Here is a 20,894-nt window from a genome sequence, read left to right on the forward strand (position 1 = left end):
GTGAGAGGATGGTGATGAGATGATGGAGGTGAGATGATGGAGATGAGATGATGGAGGCAAGATGATGGAGGCGAGAGGATGGTGATGAGATGATGGAGGTGAGAGGATGGTGATGAGATGATGGAGGTGAGATGATGGAGATGAGATGATGGAAATGAGATGATGGAGGTGAGAGGATGGTGATGAGATGATGGAGGTGAGATGATGGAGATGAGATGATGGAGATGAGATGATGGTGATGAGATGATGGAGGTGAGATGATGGAGATGAGATGATAAAGATGAGATGATGGAGGTGAGAGGATGGTGATGAGATGATGGAGGTGAGAGGATGGTGATGAGATGATGGAGGTGAGAAGATGGAGGTGAGAGGATGGTGATGAGATGATGGAGGTGAGATGATGGAGGTGAGATGATGGAGATGAGGTGATGAAGATGAGATGATGGCAATGAGATGATGGGGGTGAGATGATGGAGATGAGATGATGGAGGTGGGACGTTGTTGGGAGGTCTTCTGACACCGGGGCTGCTCTGTAATGAAAATTTAAAATAGAAGTGCAGCGCTAATAATACAAACAATATTAATAAATTGCATTGTATAAAATTGTGAATCAGTGAAAAAAATTGTGATAAGAAGAAAAACTAAGGCAAAGTCCCCATCACAATAAAGTCCATGTGGGTCTATGTAGAATATTGAAACAAAAAATACTAATTAATTACTTATATAAAAAACTGTGAATGAGTGAAAAATTGATAAAAAGAAAACTAAGGCAGTGTTCCAATCAGAATATTCCATATGGGTCTATGCAGCGTATTAAACTGGTGAAGATAAGTTGCAATCATGTCTCCCCGGGACCTGATTGATATCCGAAACAGCAACTAATGTTTCTGAGTCAACTTGGAAATATAAAAGAAAAGACCTTTCATAGAGCCTGCGGCGTGACGTCATCACGTTTTTTCCTTCCCAGGCGGTGGAGTGACGATTCGTATTGGAAGTAAAGAGAAGTAAATGGAAACTCTGCAGTCTCCCTTTCTGTATCTGATTGCTGCTCCCGACACACTATTATCATTCTTGTCAGTGCAATTTATTCATTTATTAAATCTTTATGAATATACACACTGCACTATGAGAGGTTTTTTCTTTCATATTTCCGAGTTGATTCAGAAATAATAGTTTCTGTTTGGGATATCAGTCAGGTCCTGTGGAGACCAATCATTCCTGAGCTTGGTGACACCGTCCTGCCAGTCACCGCCTTCTGGTAAGCAGGCTAGCTCACTTCTTGGGTGTCAATCTGACCGCACTACAATTTGTACGAAGATTTATGTCACGTTCTTCTTCCTGCAACTTATCTTCACCGGTTTAATATGCTACATAGACCCACATGGACTTCATTGTGATGGGGACTCTGCCTTAGTTTTCTTTTTTATAAATTTTTCACTGATTCACAATTTTTTATATAAGTAATTAATTAGTATTTTTTGTTTCAATATTCTACATAGACCCACATGGACTTTATTGTGATGGGGACTTTGCCTTAGTTTTTCTTCTTATCACAATTATTTCACTGATCCACAATTTAATACAATGCAATTTATTAATATTGTTTGTATTATTAGCGCTGCACTTCTATTTTAATTTTACTTTGTAGTTTTTTGTACTGAACTCATAGGTGCTGGTTGCTTCAGTTCATAGATTTACATATTCATGTGGGTGAGATGATGGGGGTGAGATGGAGATGAGATGATGGAGATGAGATGATGGAGGTGAGATGATGGAGGTGAGATGATGGAGGTGAGATGATGGGGGTGAGATGATGGGGGTGAGATGATGGGGATGAGATGATGGGGGTGAGATGATGGAGGTGAGATGATGGAGGTGAGATGAGGGAGGTGAGATGATGGAGATGAGATGATGGAGATGAGATGATGGAGGTGAGATGATGGGGGTGAGATGATGGGGGTGAGATGATGGGGGTGAGATGGAGGTGAGATGATGGAGATGAGATGATGGGGATGAGATGATGGGGGGTGAGATGATGGGGGTGAGATGATGGAGATGAGATGATGGGGATGAGATGATGGGGGGTGAGATGATGGGGGTGAGATGATGGAGATGAGATGATGGGGATGAGATGATGGGGGGTGAGATGATGGGGGTGAGATGATGGAGATGAGATGATGGGGATGAGATGATGGGGGGTGAGATGATGGGGGTGAGATGATGGAGATGAGATGATGGAGATGAGATGATGGAGGTGAGATGATGGGGATGAGATGATGGGGGTGAGATGATGGGGGTGAGATGATGGAGGTGAGATGATGGAGATGAGATGATGGGGATGAGATGATGGGGGGTGAGATGATGGGGGTGAGATGATGGAGGTGAGATGATGGAGGTGAGATGATGGGGGATGAGATGATGGAGATGAGATGATGGAGGTGAGATGATGGAGGTGAGATGATGGGGGTGGGACGTTGTTGGGAGGTCTTCTGACACCCGGGCTGCTCTGTAATGAAGATGGAAGGACGGGTGACAAACATTCTATACAATTTCTGTAGAGCCCATTGGAGGTCTCTGTAGTTATACAGATAATGAGAGAGATGATTGAGATTTCCTGTGCCAGTCACAGATTTCCCAGATGATGGAGAATTTATTCCTCATCCCAAGTTTTATCATTACAGATGGGGGATGGGAGAATCAGATCCACCAATAATAATCTTAGTCAGGTCCTTCAATCTTCCACAAGGTTTTACCTTTACAGAAAAATACCCCCCATCCCCCGAGGTCCATCCAATGTGTCAGTATAACTGAGCCAATCGGATGTGTGTTCTCAGCCTGTACACATGACAGCCCAGCACACCCGGCATATAGTCTGCTATCCCAATGGTTGGATGGAGATGAGTGTGTGGCCCCTGCCATGGTGAGGGCCCCTCACTTTTCCATCATTTCTTACAGAGCTCAGTATGATCCCCTCCCCCCTTCCATCATCACAGCAACATTTCCTCCTCTAACACTCTCATTTTATTCTTCTATGAAGGGGAGGAGGCTGGGATATATCTATATACAGAAGAAGATAAGAAGATGGTGTGTGGGAGCCCCTCCCCCTCTCAGGTAATACACGGATCCGGATATGAAGAGAATGTCCGGAATGGATGATATCAGAGTAAAGTCACATCAACTCTCAGCTTTTATTTTCTCTTTCTGATCCTTAAATATAGAATTCCAGTAATAGTAATCTTTCTCTTCTTTTCCTCTTCTAAATGGCATCATTTCTGCTCAGTATTGCCCACTTCCTGTGTTGTTGTGTGACCGGTGCCCCCTTCACACCACTGATCTGATAGGGGCACCCGTGCATGCGCGCTCCCATCTATTGTACTACAAGCCTGCGGTGACACACTGGCTGCACCGCCCATCACATCACTGATACAGCTCCGCCTCCATTGTCATCTGATTGGAGCCCCACCTCTATGAGTGACAGCGGCCCCCGTACTTTCAGAGCTGCATGTGGATTGCCTCCTGGATGATGTTCTGTGACAACGGCACAAGGACCAAACATTACAACAAACTTTATTCATACAAGACACTGTCCTGTTGTGTTAAAGTTTACTGACAATACATTTTACGGACTCCATTTTCATTGGAAAAAAAGGGTTTATTTTAACCATCACCACCAATCATTGTGTGTCACCCCCCAGGAAGATTCTGTGTCACCCCCCAGGAAGATTCTATGTCACCCCCCAGGAAGATTCTATGTCACCCCCCAGGAAGATTCTGTGTCACCCCCCAGGAAGATTCTGTGTCACCCCCCAGGAAGATTCTATGTCACCCCCCAGGAAGATTCTATGTCACCCCCCAGGCAAATTCTGTCACCCCCCAGGAAGTTTCTGTGTCACCCCAGAAAGATTCTGTATAACCCCCCCAAGAAGATTCTGTATAACCCCCCCAAGAAGATTCTGTGTAACCCCCCGAAAGATTCTGTGTCACCCCCTCCCAGTTTATTGTGTGTTACCCCTACCAGGGCATTGTGTGTCACCCATCCCACTGCAGAGCATTATATGTCACCCATCCTCATAGGCATGCACAGGGGGTGTGCCAGGTGTGCCTGGGCACACTCTAATCACACTTTGCAGTGCCGATTCCCCCTACTGCCTGGGCTTCTCCCCGTATTGTGCTGCCCCATCCCAATGCAAAGTATGACATGTCACTCATCCCATTGCAGAGTATGACGTGTCACTCATCCCATTGCAGAGTATGACGTGTCACTCATCCCATTGCAGAGTATGACATGTCACTCATCCCATTGCAGAGTATGACATGTCACTCATCCCATTGCAGAGTATGACATGTCACTCATCCCATTGCAGAGTATGACGTGTCACTCATCCCATTGCAGAGTATGACATGTCACTCATCCCATTGCAGAGTATGACATGTCACTCATCCCATTGCAGAGTATGACATGTCACTCATCCCATTGCAGAGTATGACGTGTCACTCATCCCATTGCAGAGTATGACGTGTCACTCATCCCATTGCAGAGTATGACATGTCACTCATCCCATTGCAGAGTATGACATGTCACTCATCCCATTGCAGAGTATGACGTGTCACTCATCCCATTGCAGAGTATGACGTGTCACTCATCCCATTGCAGAGTATGACGTGTCACTCATCCCATTGCAGAGTATGACATGTCACTCATCCCATTGCAGAGTATGGCGTGTCACCCATCCCACTGCAGCGCATTACGTGTCACCCATCCCACTGCAGAGCATTAAGGGTCACCCATCCCACTGCAGAGCATTACATGTCACCCATCCCACTGCAGAGCATTAAGGGTCACCCATCCCACTGCAGAGCATTACATGTCACCCATCCCACTGCAGAGCATTAAGGGTCACCCATCCCACTGCAGCACATTACGTGTTACCCATCCCACTGCAGAGCTTTACGTTTCACCCATCCCACTGCAGAGTATTATGTGTAGTCACTAGTGATGGGCCAAACGCCCTCTTGTTTGGTTCATGGCAGAACTTTCAAACATCACAAAAGTTTGGACCTGAATGGCAAACCCCATTGTTGTTTATGGGACCCGAACTGGAAAAATCAAAAGTCCACATTTTGAAGGCTTATATGCAAGTAATTGGCCATAAAGAGGGTATGGGACCCGGGTACTGCCCTGGGGGACATCAATGAAAAACATTTTTTAAAAACAATCTTCTTTAACCATTTCCGGACTGCCACACGCCCATATAAGTCCTCACTTTGAAGAGGGATATCATTGTTATGCAGCAGCTAGCTGAATGTGATGCAAATTCAGCCGTACAAATCTGAATGTCTGTATTTGCATGGCCCTGACATCGCATGTGATTTGCACAGGGCACTGAGCGCAGCACTGTGTAAACCCAGCCTAAATCACAGAGCACACAATCATTCTGTATATTACAATGAGCTGTGTATGTAGGAGCCAGCAGCATGACTCCTGAATCTATGAATGACTCCATCAAGAGAGCTCACAATGAGTCTGTATGGAATCACAAGCAAATAATAACTGAATAACGGACTCAACTTCCCACTAATAAAGTTTCAAAAATCTTGTTTTTAAATTTGAACTTAAAATTGGAGCAGATAATAATGTTTTTCAATGTTCAGGTCAGGATCCATTTAACCTTTATTTTTTCATGTTTTTGGTGTGCCGGAATGAGCTATAATTTGTATTTTTGGTTATGTTAATATTTTTGTATAATTCAAGGTATCTGTTTTTATTTTATTTTTTGCTGTATTGCAGAGTTTATAGAATAGTTCTTGTAGCAAAATAAAGTTACTTAACATCGAATATGCTGACTGTACTGACTGAGGGTATCACAGGACTGAAGTTATGATCCTTAAAGAGGAAGTAAACCCTGATGAGTTTACTTCCTCTTTTTTTCCCTGCAAAGGTAAAGCATAATGGACTACTATGCATCGCATCGCATAGTAGTCCATTATGTGTCACTTACCTGACACAGGAGCCAGCGAAGTCACCGCTGTCCCCTGTAGTCCGCCGCATCCATCTTGCTTTTGGCGTCTCGCAGCTCCGCTGCTGTCATTCGGCGAAGCCGCGATGACGTCACTCCCGCGCATGCGCACGGGAGTCGACAAATGCGGCAGCTCCATTTTTGGAACTGTCGCGTTCAGTGCGCCTGCGCGCCGCTGTCTACGGCGCATGCGCCATAGACAGCGGTGCCTGTCTTCAGGCAAATATCTCCTAAACCAGGGATATGCAATTAGCGGACCTCCAGCTGTTGCAGAACTACAACTCCCATGAGGCATAGCAAGACTCTGACAGCCACAAGCATGACACCCAGAGGCAGAGGCATGATGGGACTTGTAGTTTTGCAACAGCTGGAGGTCCGCTAATTGCATATCCCTGTCCTAAACCGTATAGGTTTAGGAGATATTGCTTGGACCTACAGGTAAGCCTTAATCTAGGCTTACCTGTAGGTCAAAGTGGTTTGTAATGGTTTACAACCACTTTAATCTTAGCTTGGAGGAAATGAGTCGTGAGTCGATTCAGTGATTCAAATCATTTCACTGAACTGATCCAAATGATTCAAATCACTAAAATGAATCCCTCTGCCCAAGTCTAAATCCTACAGAGGCAATACCTGGGTGGATGTTTACATTCCTTCTTGGTCCCTGTTCTTAAGCAACTTCCGGGTCACATTACTTCCGGTTTCAGACTTCCACCCACTTGGAATGCACAGCGCCAATGAAGCACTTCTGCTTTGCATAATTTCCGAAACTCGGCCAGCCCCGATCCTCTCCCCGGTCATTGGCACAGCCCTGCCTCCCCCTTGCTGATAGAGATCAGCTGGAAGCAATTTAGCCGCCACCCACACTCCATCTGGGATACCTGGAAACCTGGAAGATGGATTCGGAGGAGGTACATGCCACAGCTGTGATGTGAGACTCATCTGGCTTGTCAATGGTAAGATGAGCCCTCTCCCGTCCCTCCAGATCCTACAGAATCCACTTGGATCCTTTATCCGGGTGATGTGAGTAGCCTCAGGGATCCCTCCTTCCTCCTCCCCTGGTAATTACAACAGACTCCCCTACATATATATTTATACACCATAACTCATGAAGGTCTCCATTCAGTGGTCCAATTACATGTGGAAACACTGGAAGGAGACGTACACACACAGGGAACCAGGTTAGAACCCCCATGCTGGGACAAATTGTACTATGACATCACTATTTGATCTAATAGACCCCCATTTTATGCAATTACTGTTCGGTAGGTCCTTCTATGGTTTTCCCTTATAATGCCATCCATTGGAATTAAGACTGAAACTCAAGGGTGGCTTGGCTTATACCCACAGTCATTCAACCTATCTTCTTTTACAAATATATACATATATATTTTTGAACTTCTCAGATCATACACTGGCTTCCCTGTTAGTGTAAGGTTCCTTCCTTTTTTGCTTTCACTTTTATTTTTTTGCCATTCTAACATTAATCATATGACCACCATTACATAGAAGTCTGTTCTTCTTCCCCCAGTGAGGATGCAGAGGTCATCCCCATGGGCACATCAGGCTCCCTCCCCATTGGACTAACTGCAGTATTGCACCTATTACTCAGGTGAAATAACAATATACTAATATAACCTTGCACCACAGGTTTTAATTGATCTATTTGTCCCTCTGCTCCTGTCTTGGTTCTGACACATTGTTGGAAATCCAAAGTAATCTATGCAAAAATATACAATCTAATATATCCTATATAACAATTGCATACATGTATTAGATTGCCTATCCCTATAAATTAGCTAGTCTATAAGAGTCTGATCAGCAAGCACAATAATATAACAAACACATCTGCTTAGTAATCAATGTTATATTTATTTCCCAAGAAAATAGGAATATACTAAACAGCAGAATTAGGAAACATACAAGTATTAAAATATTTTACAATATTACGAAGCTTACAATCAGAACACAATACAAGAATATACTTATCACATCCTCTAGAAAAGACTCTTTAGCTGGTCTTCAGATGTTGAAAGAGAGAGCTCTCTGTTTGAAACAGCCCTTTTTACAATCACACCTCATCCAAACCCCTCCCATTGCCAGCCCAATTCCATTTTGGACAAATCAGAATATCCCTGGGGCATTCCTCAACAGGTTATATTACTAACCGTGCTGGGATATTGTCCACTAGGGGGCAGTGTTTGTATATGAATCACCACTGTCTGACCTGAGTCAAATCTTCATAGATATCTGGGTCTTTGATCTTCTGTATCTCAGCTCATCAATTATCTCTGCCAGTCATGCTCTCTTTGAAGCTCGCTTGCAGAGCAGTTAATCAGGAATTCTCATAGACAGATCAGAGTCAGTATTGTCATGCACAGTTAGAGGCTTAATTGCCTGTAAACTCAACTTGGGGGGCATCCTGTCCTCCAGGGAGTGAGAATATCTTCATCCTTTCAAAAACCATGGAAGCCTGGCAGATTTTGGGAATAAAAACAGATATGTATAAAATCCAGAAATGTGACATTGGACCATGTCTACTTCCAACAACATCAAATAAATAAATGGAATTCAATTTTAATCTGTTCTACAGGTCCTTCTCAAAAAATGAGCATATTGTGATAAAGTTCATTATTTTCTGTAATGTACTGATAAACATTAGACTTTCATATATTTTAGATTCATTATACACAACTGAAGTAGTTCAAGCCTTTTCTTGTTTTAATATTGATGATTTTGGCATACAGCTCCTGAAAACCCAAAAATCCTATCTCAAAAAATTAGCATATTTCATCCGACCAATAAAAGAAAATTGTTTTTAATACAAAAAAGTCAACCTTCAAATAATTATGTTCAGTTATGCACTCAATACTTGGTCGGGAATCCTTTTGCAGAAATGACTGCTTCAATGCGGCGTGGCATGGAGGCAACCAGCCTGTGGCACTGCTGAGGTGTTATGGAGGCCCAGGATACTTCGATAGCGGCCTTAAGCTCATCCAGAGTGTTGGGTTTTGCGTCTCTCAACTTTCTTTTCCCAATATCCCACAGATTCTCTATGGGGTTCAGGTCAGGAGAGTTGGCAGGCCAATTGAGCACAGTAATACCATGGTCAGTAAACCATTTACCAGTGGTTTTGGCACTGTGAGCAGGTGCCAGGTCGTGCTGAAAAATGAAATCTTCATCTCCATAAAGCTTTTCAGCAGATGGAAGCATGAAGTGCTCCAAAATCTCCTGATAGCTAGCTGCATTGACCCTGCCCTTGATAAAACACAGAGGACCAACACCAACAGCTGACATGGCACCCCAGACCATCACTGACTGTGGGTAATTGACACTGGACCTCAGGCATTTTGGCATTTCCCTCTCCCCAGTCTTCCTCCAGACTCTGGCACCTTGATTTCCGAATGACATGCAAAATTTGCTTTCATCTGAAAAAAGTACTTTGGACCACTGAGCAACAGTCCAGTGCTGCTTCTCTGTAGCCCAGGTCAGGCGCTTCTGCCGCTGTTTCTGGTTCAAAAGTGGCTTGACCTGGGGAATGCGGCACCTGTAGCCCATTTCCTGCACACGCCTGTTCACGGTGGCTCTGGATGTTTCTACTCCAGACTCAGTCCAATGCTTCCGCAGGTCCTCCAAGGTCTGGAATCGGTCCTTCTCCACAATCTTCTTCAGGGTCCGGTCACCTCTTCTCGTTGTGCAGCGTTTTCTGCCACACTTTTTCCTTCCCACAGACTTCCCACTGAGGTGCCTTGATACAGCACTCTGGGAACAGCATATTCGTTCAGAAATTTCTTTCTGTGTCTTACCCTCTTCCTTGAGGGTGTCAATGATGGCCTTCTGGACAGCAGTCAGGTCGGCAGTCTTACCCATGATTGCGGTTTTGAGTAATGAACCAGGCTGGGAGTTTTTAAAAGCCTCAGGAATCTTTTGCAGGTGTTTAGAGTTAATTAGTTGATTCAGATGATTAGGTTAATAGCTTGTTTAGAGAACCTTTTCATGATATGCTAATTTTTTGAGATAGGAATTTTGGGTTTTCATGAGCTGTATGCCAAAATCATCAATATTAAAACAAGAAAAGGCTTGAACTACTTCAGTTGTGTGTAATGAATCTAAACTATATGAAAGTCTAATGTTTATCAGTACATTACAGAAAATAATGAACTTTATCACAATATGCTAATTTTTTGAGAAGGACCTATATATTGTACTGTAATGCCATTTAACTGCTTAAGCCCCGGACCATTTGGCTGGCCAAAGACCAGAGCACTTTTTGCGATTTGGCACTGTGTCGCTTTAACCAACAATTGCGCGGTCGTGCGATGTGGCTCCTAAACAAAATTGATGTCTTTTTTTCCCCATAAATAGAGCTTTCGTTTGGTGGTATTTGATCAGCTTATAGCGTCTACAAACTAGGGGATGGTTTATGGCATTTTTAATAATAATTGTTTTTTTTTACTAATAATGATGATGATCAGCAATTTTTATTGTGACTGCAACATTATGGCGGACACGTCGGACACTTTTGACACGTTTTTGGGGACCATTGGCATTAATACAGCGACCAGTGTGATTAAAATTAACACAAGGGGCAGTGAAGGGGTTAATGTGTGTCCTAGTTTGTGTTCCAACTGAAGGGGGATTGGACTGTGCAGGAAAAATTCTGTATGAACAGACAATCTGTCAGTTTCTCCCCTCAGAGAACCGAAAACTGTGTGTTTACACACACCGTTCTGGTTTCTCCATGTGTCCCGAGTGATTGCGGGAGCCCGGTGGTGATCGAGACTGCCATGCGCTCGCATCGGCTCAGGGAGTGAGCGGGGGGCCCTCTGGTGGCCGTTTATGTTACTAACGTAACATTACAGCGATTAGTGCAGCTGAGCCACGTTGCCGTAGTAAGACTGCGGCGGCTGGTTGGCAAGCGGTTAAGTAATTATGAATGTTTTATACATTTCTTAAATTTTCTGCTTCTAGATTGATTAAAATATTTATCTATATTTATTTATAACCTTGTTAATATATTTGTTACAAGGTACATACAAAATCCCACTCCACCTTACCTTTGTTATTGATTTTTGCATGTATAGAACCTACTGCAGCAAAACTGACATTTATAAACAAAAAATCACATTTAAATTGTTCTTTCCTGCAAGCTTTCTTTCATGGGTGTCCGCAGGTAGGGGCAAGGGGGGTCAAGTGCCCCCCTTGGAATTGATGATCAGATCTTAAATTTAGCACAGTTGCGTCGCTATCGGGGCTTCCTGCCCGCTCCTGTCCTTCCCTATGGGCCATAACATGTTTGCAAAGATTGGCAGAACCATTTTCCACAGGGAGGAGGCTACAGCTCGATCGAGAGAGATTGAGAGACTGCAGCATGGAAAAAAGCTGAGGGAGAGAGTGCTACAGGACAAAGAATGAGGAGTGTGTAGGAAGCCAGAGAGACCAAGGTACAGACATACTACACTACTGACCAGAGTCGCCCCCGGGGGACCCAGAGTGATCGATCATCCAGCCAGAAGGATTACTGCTGTAGTTTAGCTGGGTCTGGTAAGAAGGCCTGTTGGTCATTATACATTACTTATCCTAGGGACTGTACTAAGTCTGCAGTCTCTGACCATGATAATGTGATAATGACATTGTTGGAAAGGGGCGGTAAATGCATGACCCTAAAATGATGCCCCCCTGAAAAAAGTTCTGAGGATGCCCATGCTTTCTTTATTTTATAAATAATGGCTGGGGGCCGGTCTGTATGATGAGGCCACAATGTAGTGCACTGGGAACAAGAAAAAATGTAAAGTAAAATGGAATGATATACACATCACATTCACATATATATGTATTGATGAAACATTTCATGGAATGTATACAATGTAATATCTCTGTGTAATTGTACAATTATCTCTTGTAGACGGCCCGAGATTTGTCTGGTGATTGTGTCCCGGTGTTGTGTCTGCTGGACCTCTTCCATGTATAGAGGATCTCCTCACCGACACCTCGGACTTCTCTGCAACCCTCTAAAGGAAAGTCTTCTACTCTTCATGGATATAATGGTCGCCTCCCATTGTGAATTCCCTCTTCTCCCCTCTGTAGGATTCCACACTTTCCAATATTATCAATACTTACTATGATGATGATGAGGATCCGAATCATTATTAGGACTCATTTTATGGCGGGAAAAAAGTTTCTCATTGATAGAAGCTGACTGGAACAATCACTAATACAGAGAAAGAGATTGCATCTTCCTCTTACTGCTGTCCTACTACTCTCCATCCTCCATACTCCTCTCCATCCTCCATTCTCCTCTCAGTCCTCCATACTGCTCTCCATCCTACATACTCCTCTCTATCCTCCTCTCCATCCTCCATACTATTCTCCATACTCCTCTCCATCCTCCATACTCCTCTCCATCCTCCATACTGCTCTCCATCCTCCATACTGCTTTCCATCCTCCTCTCCATCCACTATACGCCTCCTCTCCATCCTCCATACTATACTCCATCCTCCATACTGCTCTCCATCCTCCATACTCCTCCCCATCCTCCATACTACTCTCCATCCTCCTCTAAATCCTCCATACTGCTCTCCATCCTTCATACTCCTCCCTATCCTCCATACTCCTCCCCATCCTCCATACTACTCTCCATCCTCCTCTCCATCCTCCATACTGCTCTCCATACTCCTCTCCATCATCCATACTGCTCTCCATACTCCTCCCCATCCTCCATACTGCTCTCCATACTCCTCCCCATCCTCCATACTGCTCTCCACCCTCCATACTGCTCTGCATACTCCTCTCCATCCTCCATACTACTCTCTATACTCCTCTCCATCCTCCATACTACTCTCTATACTCCTCTCCATACTGCTCTCCATCCTCCACATCCTCCATACTCCTCTTCCTGCACTCTCCTATTATTTTATTTTCTCTCTTTTTCTTACATTCTCTCCTCTCCTTGGATGTAATAAAGTGATGGGGCTCTATCTAACATATACGGCATTCCCGGCTCCCAGTGTCTCTCTGCAATGTCTTTCTCCATGTTGCTGACATTATCTTGTATAAGAACAGAACCCGATCCATCAGCAATCCCAAGGAGAGACGGAGATCTCATAGCCGGCTCTCTGCTGCCTTATATCAGAGTTTTTCTTCCACAATCAGAACTTTATCCCCCTGAATGACAAGCTTAGCCAAGTCATCCCATTTCTAGAAGTTCATCTTTACTTCTGCCAACTCCCCCATCTCTGCTCTGCATGACTCTCTGCCAACACGGCTCCTAAGAGTCCGTTCAGCCGCTTCGCCTTTCACTGACAACTTGCTGCAATTTTTATTATATCATCTAAATGGATTTATCCACCGATTGTTCTGATTACATTTCATGTCTGATATATTGTATATGAGGATCATGTATTATTCCCGGAGGATTTCATGTCATGGATCATTACCCAAAGGGACGCGATTATCCTGATTGATTATTGGGCACCAATATTATTACCTGGTTATTGGAAGGTGTTATTCTCTATAGATTTACCCCATTGAGGGTTTTTACTCATCAATAAAGTTTTGTATATTTTATTAGCCTTATTCTGTGTTTCTGTGATTATTACCAACTTCTTCTTAGCTTGTTCTCCACAGCCCATACCATCTCACTTCTCCCTTCTCTCCTCTCCCTTCTCTCCCCTCCCCCCTCTCTTCCCTCTCCTCTCCCTTCCCTCCCCTCTCCCTCTCCCTTCCTTCCCTCTCCTCTCCCTTCCCCCTCTCTCACCTCTCCCTTCTCTCACCTCTCCCTTCCCCCTCTCACCTTTCCCTTCCCCCTCTCTTCTCTGCCCTCTCCCTTCTCTCACCTATCCCTTCATTCCCTCCCTCTCTTCTCTCCCTTCCCTCCCTCCTCTCCCTTCCCCCTCTCACCTCTCCCTTCCCCCTCTCACCTCTAACTTTGCCCTCCTCCCTTCTACCTCTCCCTTCCCCCTCTCTCATCTCCCTTCCCCCTCTCTTGTGCCCCTCTCCCTTCTCACACCTCTCCCTTCCCCCTCTCACACCTCTGCCTTCCCCCTCTCTCACCTCTCCCTTTCCCCTCTCTCACCTCTCCCTTTCCCCTCTCTCACCTCTCCCTTCCCCCTCTCTCATCTCTCCCTCTCTCTCATCACTGCGCTCTCACCTCTCCCTCCCCCCTCTCTGCATTATGTCCTTTCCTTGCACTCTCCCTGCCCTCTTTCTATATTTACCACATAATATGTTCCTTCCATATACTGTTTATAAATATATAATATAATATATAATATAATATAATATAATATAAATGCATGTATTTTATGGTACACATTTTATGTCATGTTTCCTATATATTAGCCCCACATTAGATGCACAGAATGCAGGGGTTGCAGGTGGAGCATTGAGGACATCTAGTGGTAGGTGAAGAAATTACAGCCCAATCCAATCACAACTTGCTATGGCTAGGAAGAAGGTAGGTGCAGGCAGGAGAAGCAGGAATCTCCTGAGGTCTCTGGTGAAGCACATTTCCCTTCTATGGAAATATGTGTCTGTCAGAGCTGCAGCCAATGCTATAGGTAGGAATAGGGAAGAGATGTCTGTGCTGTGTGCAGTTTGAATAAGAGACTGAAAGATATAATACACAAGGTGGAGGGGATGGTATTGCGTGAGGTGGGGTATCCTCATTCCAAGGGAAGGATATTAGGTGAGGTGGGGTCTTTATAGATGGAGGGGATGGTATTGGGTGGGGTAAGGGTCTCCTCAGGTAGAGGGGATGTATTGGGTGGGGTGTGATCTCCTCAGGTGGAGGCAAAAGTATGTGCTGCCCCCCCAAATGAGCTCAGGTGTTTCCAGTGCTAATCTGCCATCATACAAAGACATTGTAGACAGTTGTGCTCCTCAAATCTTGTGGTTGGTGAAGACCCCTTTCTATTCCCCATGACTGTCCACCTGAGATTTTCACCTATACACAATGTCAGAACATGGCCAAAGTGTATCCCAAAATTCATATTTTATTATTATAAAAATACACAGAGAAGAGGCAACCCTTCTCCTGGACACTCCCACAAAACTAAAGCCACGTACACACGGGCGGACTGTATGGCCTACTTAGTCCATCATACAATGTGACGGACAGTCCGTCATACTTTCGAATGAACGGACTTGACCACACACACCACTTTTTGAGCGGACTAATACGGCGTACTAAGTCCGCTATACTATCTGCCCTACTTTTGAAATGAACGGACTCGCCCACACACACGGAGGAAAGTCCGCTCATTTCGAGCGCGTCTCCAGGTAGGCGGGGCCCGCGAAGGAGACGTCGCTGACCCCACCGCCTGGTATGGACTTAAAGGGGAACCCCAACGCCGAAAAAAATCGGCGTGGGGGTACCCCCCAAGTCCACAACAGACCCTTGTCCGAGCATGCTACCCGGCCGGCCAGGAAAGGGGGCGAGCGAGCGCCCCCCTCCTAAACCGTACCAGGCCGTGTGCCCTCAACATGGGGGGTGCCTTGGGGAAGGGGGGGCCGTGCGGCCCCCCCACCCCAAAGCACCTTGTCCCCATGTTGATGAGGACAAGGGCTTCTTCCCGACAACCCTGGCTGTTCGTTGTCGGGGTCTGCGGGCGGGGGGCTTATCGGAATCCGGGAGCCCCCTTTAATAAGGGGGCCCCCGGATACCGGCCCCCCACCCTATGTGAATGAGTATGGGGTACAATGTACCCCTACCCATTCACCTGTAAAATAAAAGTACAAAAAAAACCACAACACACGAGATAAAATACTTTATTGCACAGCTCCGGGGGTCTTCCGTCTTCGGGGGTCTTCTCGCCAGACTCCTCCGCTATCTTCTTGTAGCTCTTTTGCAAGCGGAGGAGTCCGACTTTCTTCCTCACCGCCGGCCTCTTCTCCTGACTTTAGGGGTCTTGTCCCCCTCTTCAGTTCTTCTGCCGGGCCACCGCGCCTTCTTATAGCTCTTTTACAGGCGGTGGCCCGGTCTTCTGTCGCCGCCGCCGCCTTCCGTTCTTCTTCTTCTTCTCCAGGAGATGTTGCCTCGACGATCTCTCCGGCCGGAATGCCAGGGACGCACTGCGCGGCCACTTATATAGGGACAAGGGGCGGTGTCACATGGCTTTATGTCACATGGGTTGGTCACATGGGTTGATGTCACATGGGGACTATCACATCGTAAGGGGGCGGGGTCACCATGTGACACCAACATTGTACCTCATACTCATTCACATAGGGTGGGGGGCCGGTATCCGTGGGCCCCCTTATTAAAGGGGGCTCCCGGATTCCGATAAGCCCCCCGCCCGCAGACCCCGACAACCAACGGCTAGGGTTGTCGGGAAGAGGCCCTTGTCCTCATCAACATGGGGACAAGGTGATTTGGGGTGGGGGGGCCACGCGGCCCCCCCCTTCCCCAAGGCACCCCCCCATGTTGAGGGCATGCGGCCTGGTACGGCTCAGGAGGGGGGCGCTCGCTCGCCCCCCTTTCCTGGCCGGCCGGGTAGCGTGCTCGGACAAGGGTCTGTTGTGGACTTGGGGGGGACCCCCAGGCCGATTTTTTTCGGCGTTGGGGTTCCCCTTTAAGTCCATACCAGGCGGCGGGGCCAGCGACGTCTCCTTCGCGGGCCCCGCCTACCTGGATACCCGCTCGAAATGAGCGGACTTTTCTCCGGGCGGGAAAAGTCTGCTCATTTCAAAAGTACGGCAGACTGGCATACACACGGGCGGATTGTCTGCCGAAATGCGAGTACGACGGACAGTATTTCGAAAAATCCGAAATACTTAGTACGCCGGACTGCACGCTGAAGTGAGTCCGGAAAAGTCCGCTGAAGCCCACACACGAGCGGACTGTCCGCTGAAATGTGTTTCGGCGGACTAAGTAGGCCATACAGTCCGCCCGTGTGTACGCAGCATAAGGCATACTGGGAGTAGGAGGGGCTATACTGGGTCCACAGTTTTTGTTTGCCAGTGTCCCATTCTTCCTGTAGGAGGCAGTATAACCTGACAGTCTCTGAATTCCTGGGTCCCTCAAAGAAGAAGAAATACAAATTTTGTTTTCCTTGACAGAGAGATTTCAATGGTAACACAGAAGGGTCATCAGAACAGCTGGGGCCCCCGGAGAGATACCGCACACCAGCCAGGGGCCCACCTACCCATCTAGAGCCAATGATTGCACCTGCTGCTAATGGGTCACTGAATGAGGACTTTTCACAAAGGTGAATCTATGGTATCAGCTGGATCAATATTTCCCAGATGGGTTCCTAACAGATCACTGGGATCTAGTCATTGGTGGACAGGAGAGGGGAAAATCTGGGCTCTCTTTTTGCACTCCATCCATGGACAGGTCCTCTAATCTTCACTATTCCTCAGCAAGGCCACTGGCTGTCCTTGTTATACAAAAATAAAATTTGTATCTGCATAGGAAATACAACCATGGAAATATGGAACAGCAAAGCACATTAATAATGTGCAATTCACACCCAACAGCAATAATATAAATGGGAATTCTGATTCCATTGGAGGGCCCAGAGTGGAAGGCCAGCCTCCATCTTTGTCTATTCACAAATCACTGTGAGATGTGATAACACTGTGTGTGGCTCCTCATGTACTGATTGACTGGATATGCATTGGGCCCCCAATATGGTGGCACTACACCCAGCTGATGGGGTTATAGGGAAGAGTCATGTTCAGGGACATCCCAATAACCCCATCTGTAGCGTCCCGATATACACATATGTTCTCCTGTGTGATGTCCACATCTGTCACATGACCTCTGCTGGAAGGCAACATGGTTTCTGGAGTTTCTCTTTCTTGTTGATGCATCCCAGTCACCTGGTAACAAGTTGCACATGAAAGCTTTGTAGAACAAAAGCTTGGCTCCTGACCAACTGGTGTGATGGAAATCTTTGATTAGCACTCTACAAGCAAGCTTCAAAGAGAGATGATTGATCTTATGTAACAGGACATTCATGAATGGGCCAGCTAAGACTGAAGGGGCGTGACCAGAAGAGGATGTGGATGTTGGTGCGAGAGTGAGAGAGCGATGTGAGAGTGAGAGTGCTCTCCCTCCATCTCCTTCTCCCTTCCCCTCTGCTCCCACCTGGAGCAATTCCCCTCCAGGGAACCTCGGATCACAGACTTCATTAGTAATAGCATGCTGATGAGAGTGGACATCTCCCCTCAAACATTCAGGATACCAGGTACAGAGAACTGTTCCCCGTTACCTGACAGAGGCAGAGGCACGCTGCTACAACAGGAGGAATACGGTGAGAGAACCCCCGCTCTCCTCCCTTTCCTCTCTCATGAAGGAATGGCATCTCAACTAAAGGCTGCCAGTATTAGTATGAGAAATCCTCTTTGAACTTCTATAGCAGCTCCACAGGCTGGAGGAGAAGGATGAAGGACAGCTCATCCCCCCTGCTTTGAAACTCTGCAGATATCAGTGCTGTGGCTGTGGGAGAAACTTCCAGTTATTTATCTGTTGGAGGAGGGGAATGGAGGCTGTGTAGAGATAGTACAAGGATTTTTCTTTTCTTTTTTCTTTCCTCCTGTCTCCCCCCACACTTTTCTTTATACTCAGGCGTGAAGCCAGAAAGCTGGACTGAGAGGAGTATTTGTTGTCAGTGAAGTGGATTGCCTCCCTCCTCTCCTTTTCGTTTCATTGTTGTCTCAGATGGGCTGGTCTGCACTGAGCTCATTACACTGGTGATGCTGGAAACTTAAAGGGGTTGTAAAGGTAAATGTTTTTTCACCTTAATGCATTCTATGCATTAAGGTGAAAAAACATCTGACAGTGTCGGCGCCCCCAGCCCCCCCGTTTTACTTACCTCACCCCTCGAAAGTCCTGCGGTCGCCCCCGACATCCTCTTCACCACTTAGCCTGGCCGCTGATTGGCTGGAGTGGATGGATTGAAGGCAACGCAGCTATTGGCTCGTGCTGCTGTCAATCACATCCAATGACGCGTCGCGCCGGGGGGCAGGGCCGTGTAATACAGCGAGCAGCTATAGCCGCCAGCTGTATCACGGGAGCGCGCCGCATGTGCTTCTCACCATGCGAGGGAGCTCACATGAACGTGAGAAGTACTTGTGGGAGGAAGCAGAGACAGTCGCCGAGGGACCCCAGAAGAGCAGGTTCGGGGCCACTCAAAACGAGCTGCACAGTGGAGGTAAGTATAACATGTTTGTTATTTTAAGACTTTACAATCCCTTTTAATGTGCTGAAGGTGAAACACTTACTTTGTTTCTTTTTGTATCAACCATCAGGCACTGAACTATCCCCATAAAACTATGTGAGAGACTGCTAAGGGGATGTTTACTGAGACAATCATATTATAATATACACATCACAGTGAGCCAAGACTTGGAGGATTAACCCCTGCAATACTGGCTGATACCTGGATAATCTTTCTCTCCCTAGTTGCCTGTTATTTCTGGTGTATCACCAACTGGTGGTTATAAAAAACGTTATTCCTAAAATACAGAACCAGCTCTATAATCGGTGTGGGAGACTGAAAGAGAGTCGGGCTATGGGACAGTTTCACACCAGAACAGCGAGGATTAACCGAAGTATTTTTTGCAGTTTTATCTGTGTTTTGGTCCCATCCTAATGAATTACATAAACTGTATAATCTGAGGAAACCCTTTGAGGGACTTTTTTACATTTAAATACATGTGTGTGTACATCACTCACACCCAGAGACCCCCAGATGCCTGAACTGCTTCCACTTGAAGAATTTATCTTAGATTGAAGTAGGATACTTTGAGACCCTGTGTCTGGCTGTGCCCGGGGCATGATATAGAAGCCCTATAAGCCATAACAGTGCGGGGAAGAGCAGAGGCAAAAAAGGAAAACTTTTTTTTTTCCTCCAGCGCTGCGTACTAACCCCGAAGGCATTGCTTACGCTTATCCTGCATATCCCTAGCAGGGACAACTATCTACAGTGTGTTGTGTGCTGATATCCCAAGTGAATTCTTACTTAAATTGTTGCTATACTACCCAGACTTTTAGATCTATAGGGTGCCTGGTGGTCTCATGGGCTGAATACAGGGGATATGTGAGAGGTACAAACTGGGCTCAATCAGACTGGTGAGTGACGTTTGTATTTAAGAAAGAAAAATATCAAGCTGCAGACGAAGTGATGAGCAGGAGCTGTGGGAAAAAGTTTGATCTGCCTGTAACTATTATCACAAATTGTTCTACATTGATTTACTGTTTAACATAAGCTGAAGGAAATATTAGGGGATGGTGGTGTAAATACACCTGGTTTGGAAAACCCTGCCCACTTCAGGACTATAACAAAATAGATATAACTGCAAGTAGATACTCATTGGGCTATTTGAAGCTCCTGAAAACCTGGCAGGATTAGTATAAGCAGTAAATCGCAGAGGGGAACAAAACCTTTTTTTTCCCTCTTTCTCTCCCTCCTGGATGGTTACAGTTTGGAAAATATACAGGTACGCTATTAACTGATAATATTGAACTATTTTTTGCGTAACTGTTGCATTTGTGTACTGCAAAAAAAAAAAAGTTGCAGGGAGTGCAGCTGGTTGCATAATAACCCCCCCCCCCATCTGTTTTTTGCTCTGCCCCTCACTGGAGAAGTGGTGCTGGTTCAGCACCCGTTTACTAAGTGTAAGCAATATGACCAGAACGAGGGGAGAAGAGCAGTCACATCAGGAAAATGCCGGGTCACAAACTGCACGTCCGGTAAAAGAGAAGGAAAGGGGAGGCCAGACGGCAGCAGTGGCAGCAGCTAAACTTGAAAGGTTTGCCCATACCCCAGAAAATTCCCCTAGTAAAGGGCCTCAGCAGCAGCCAACGGTAAAAGGTCAATCAGCTTAAGACAGAAAGAGTCAAGGCAAAGTGCAGGGCCAGAAAAGTTTGTCAC

General features: G+C 46.0%; 2 protein-coding genes across 13 annotated transcripts in view; one reads left to right on the top strand and one right to left on the bottom strand.

The window, feature by feature from the left end:
- The window catches only part of LOC143986537 (NACHT, LRR and PYD domains-containing protein 3-like), a 177,532-nt gene extending 163,948 nt beyond the window's left edge, over positions 1-13,584 (top strand). For 11 of the 12 annotated variants that reach the window (XM_077484900.1, XM_077484905.1, XM_077484904.1 and 8 more), the window contains one exon: positions 3,038-3,235. In XM_077484900.1, coding sequence (XP_077341026.1) covers positions 3,038-3,077 — 40 coding nt within the window. In that variant the 3' untranslated portion in view covers positions 3,078-3,235. Of the gene's footprint in view, positions 1-3,037; positions 3,236-11,919 lie in introns of those variants that run through there. The other variant, XM_077484898.1, reaches the window with a different exon arrangement.
- LOC143986539 (NACHT, LRR and PYD domains-containing protein 3-like) overlaps positions 1-20,894 on the bottom strand; it is a 535,368-nt gene that overhangs the window by 187,060 nt on the left and 327,414 nt on the right. The gene's annotated exons all lie outside the window — the stretch shown is intronic.

This window comes from Lithobates pipiens, unplaced genomic scaffold (genome assembly GCF_037356315.1).
Source record: "Lithobates pipiens isolate NorthernLeopardFrog02 unplaced genomic scaffold, aLitPip1_a1.2 Scaffold_167, whole genome shotgun sequence".
NCBI classification, from domain to species: Eukaryota; Metazoa; Chordata; class Amphibia; order Anura; family Ranidae; genus Lithobates; species Lithobates pipiens.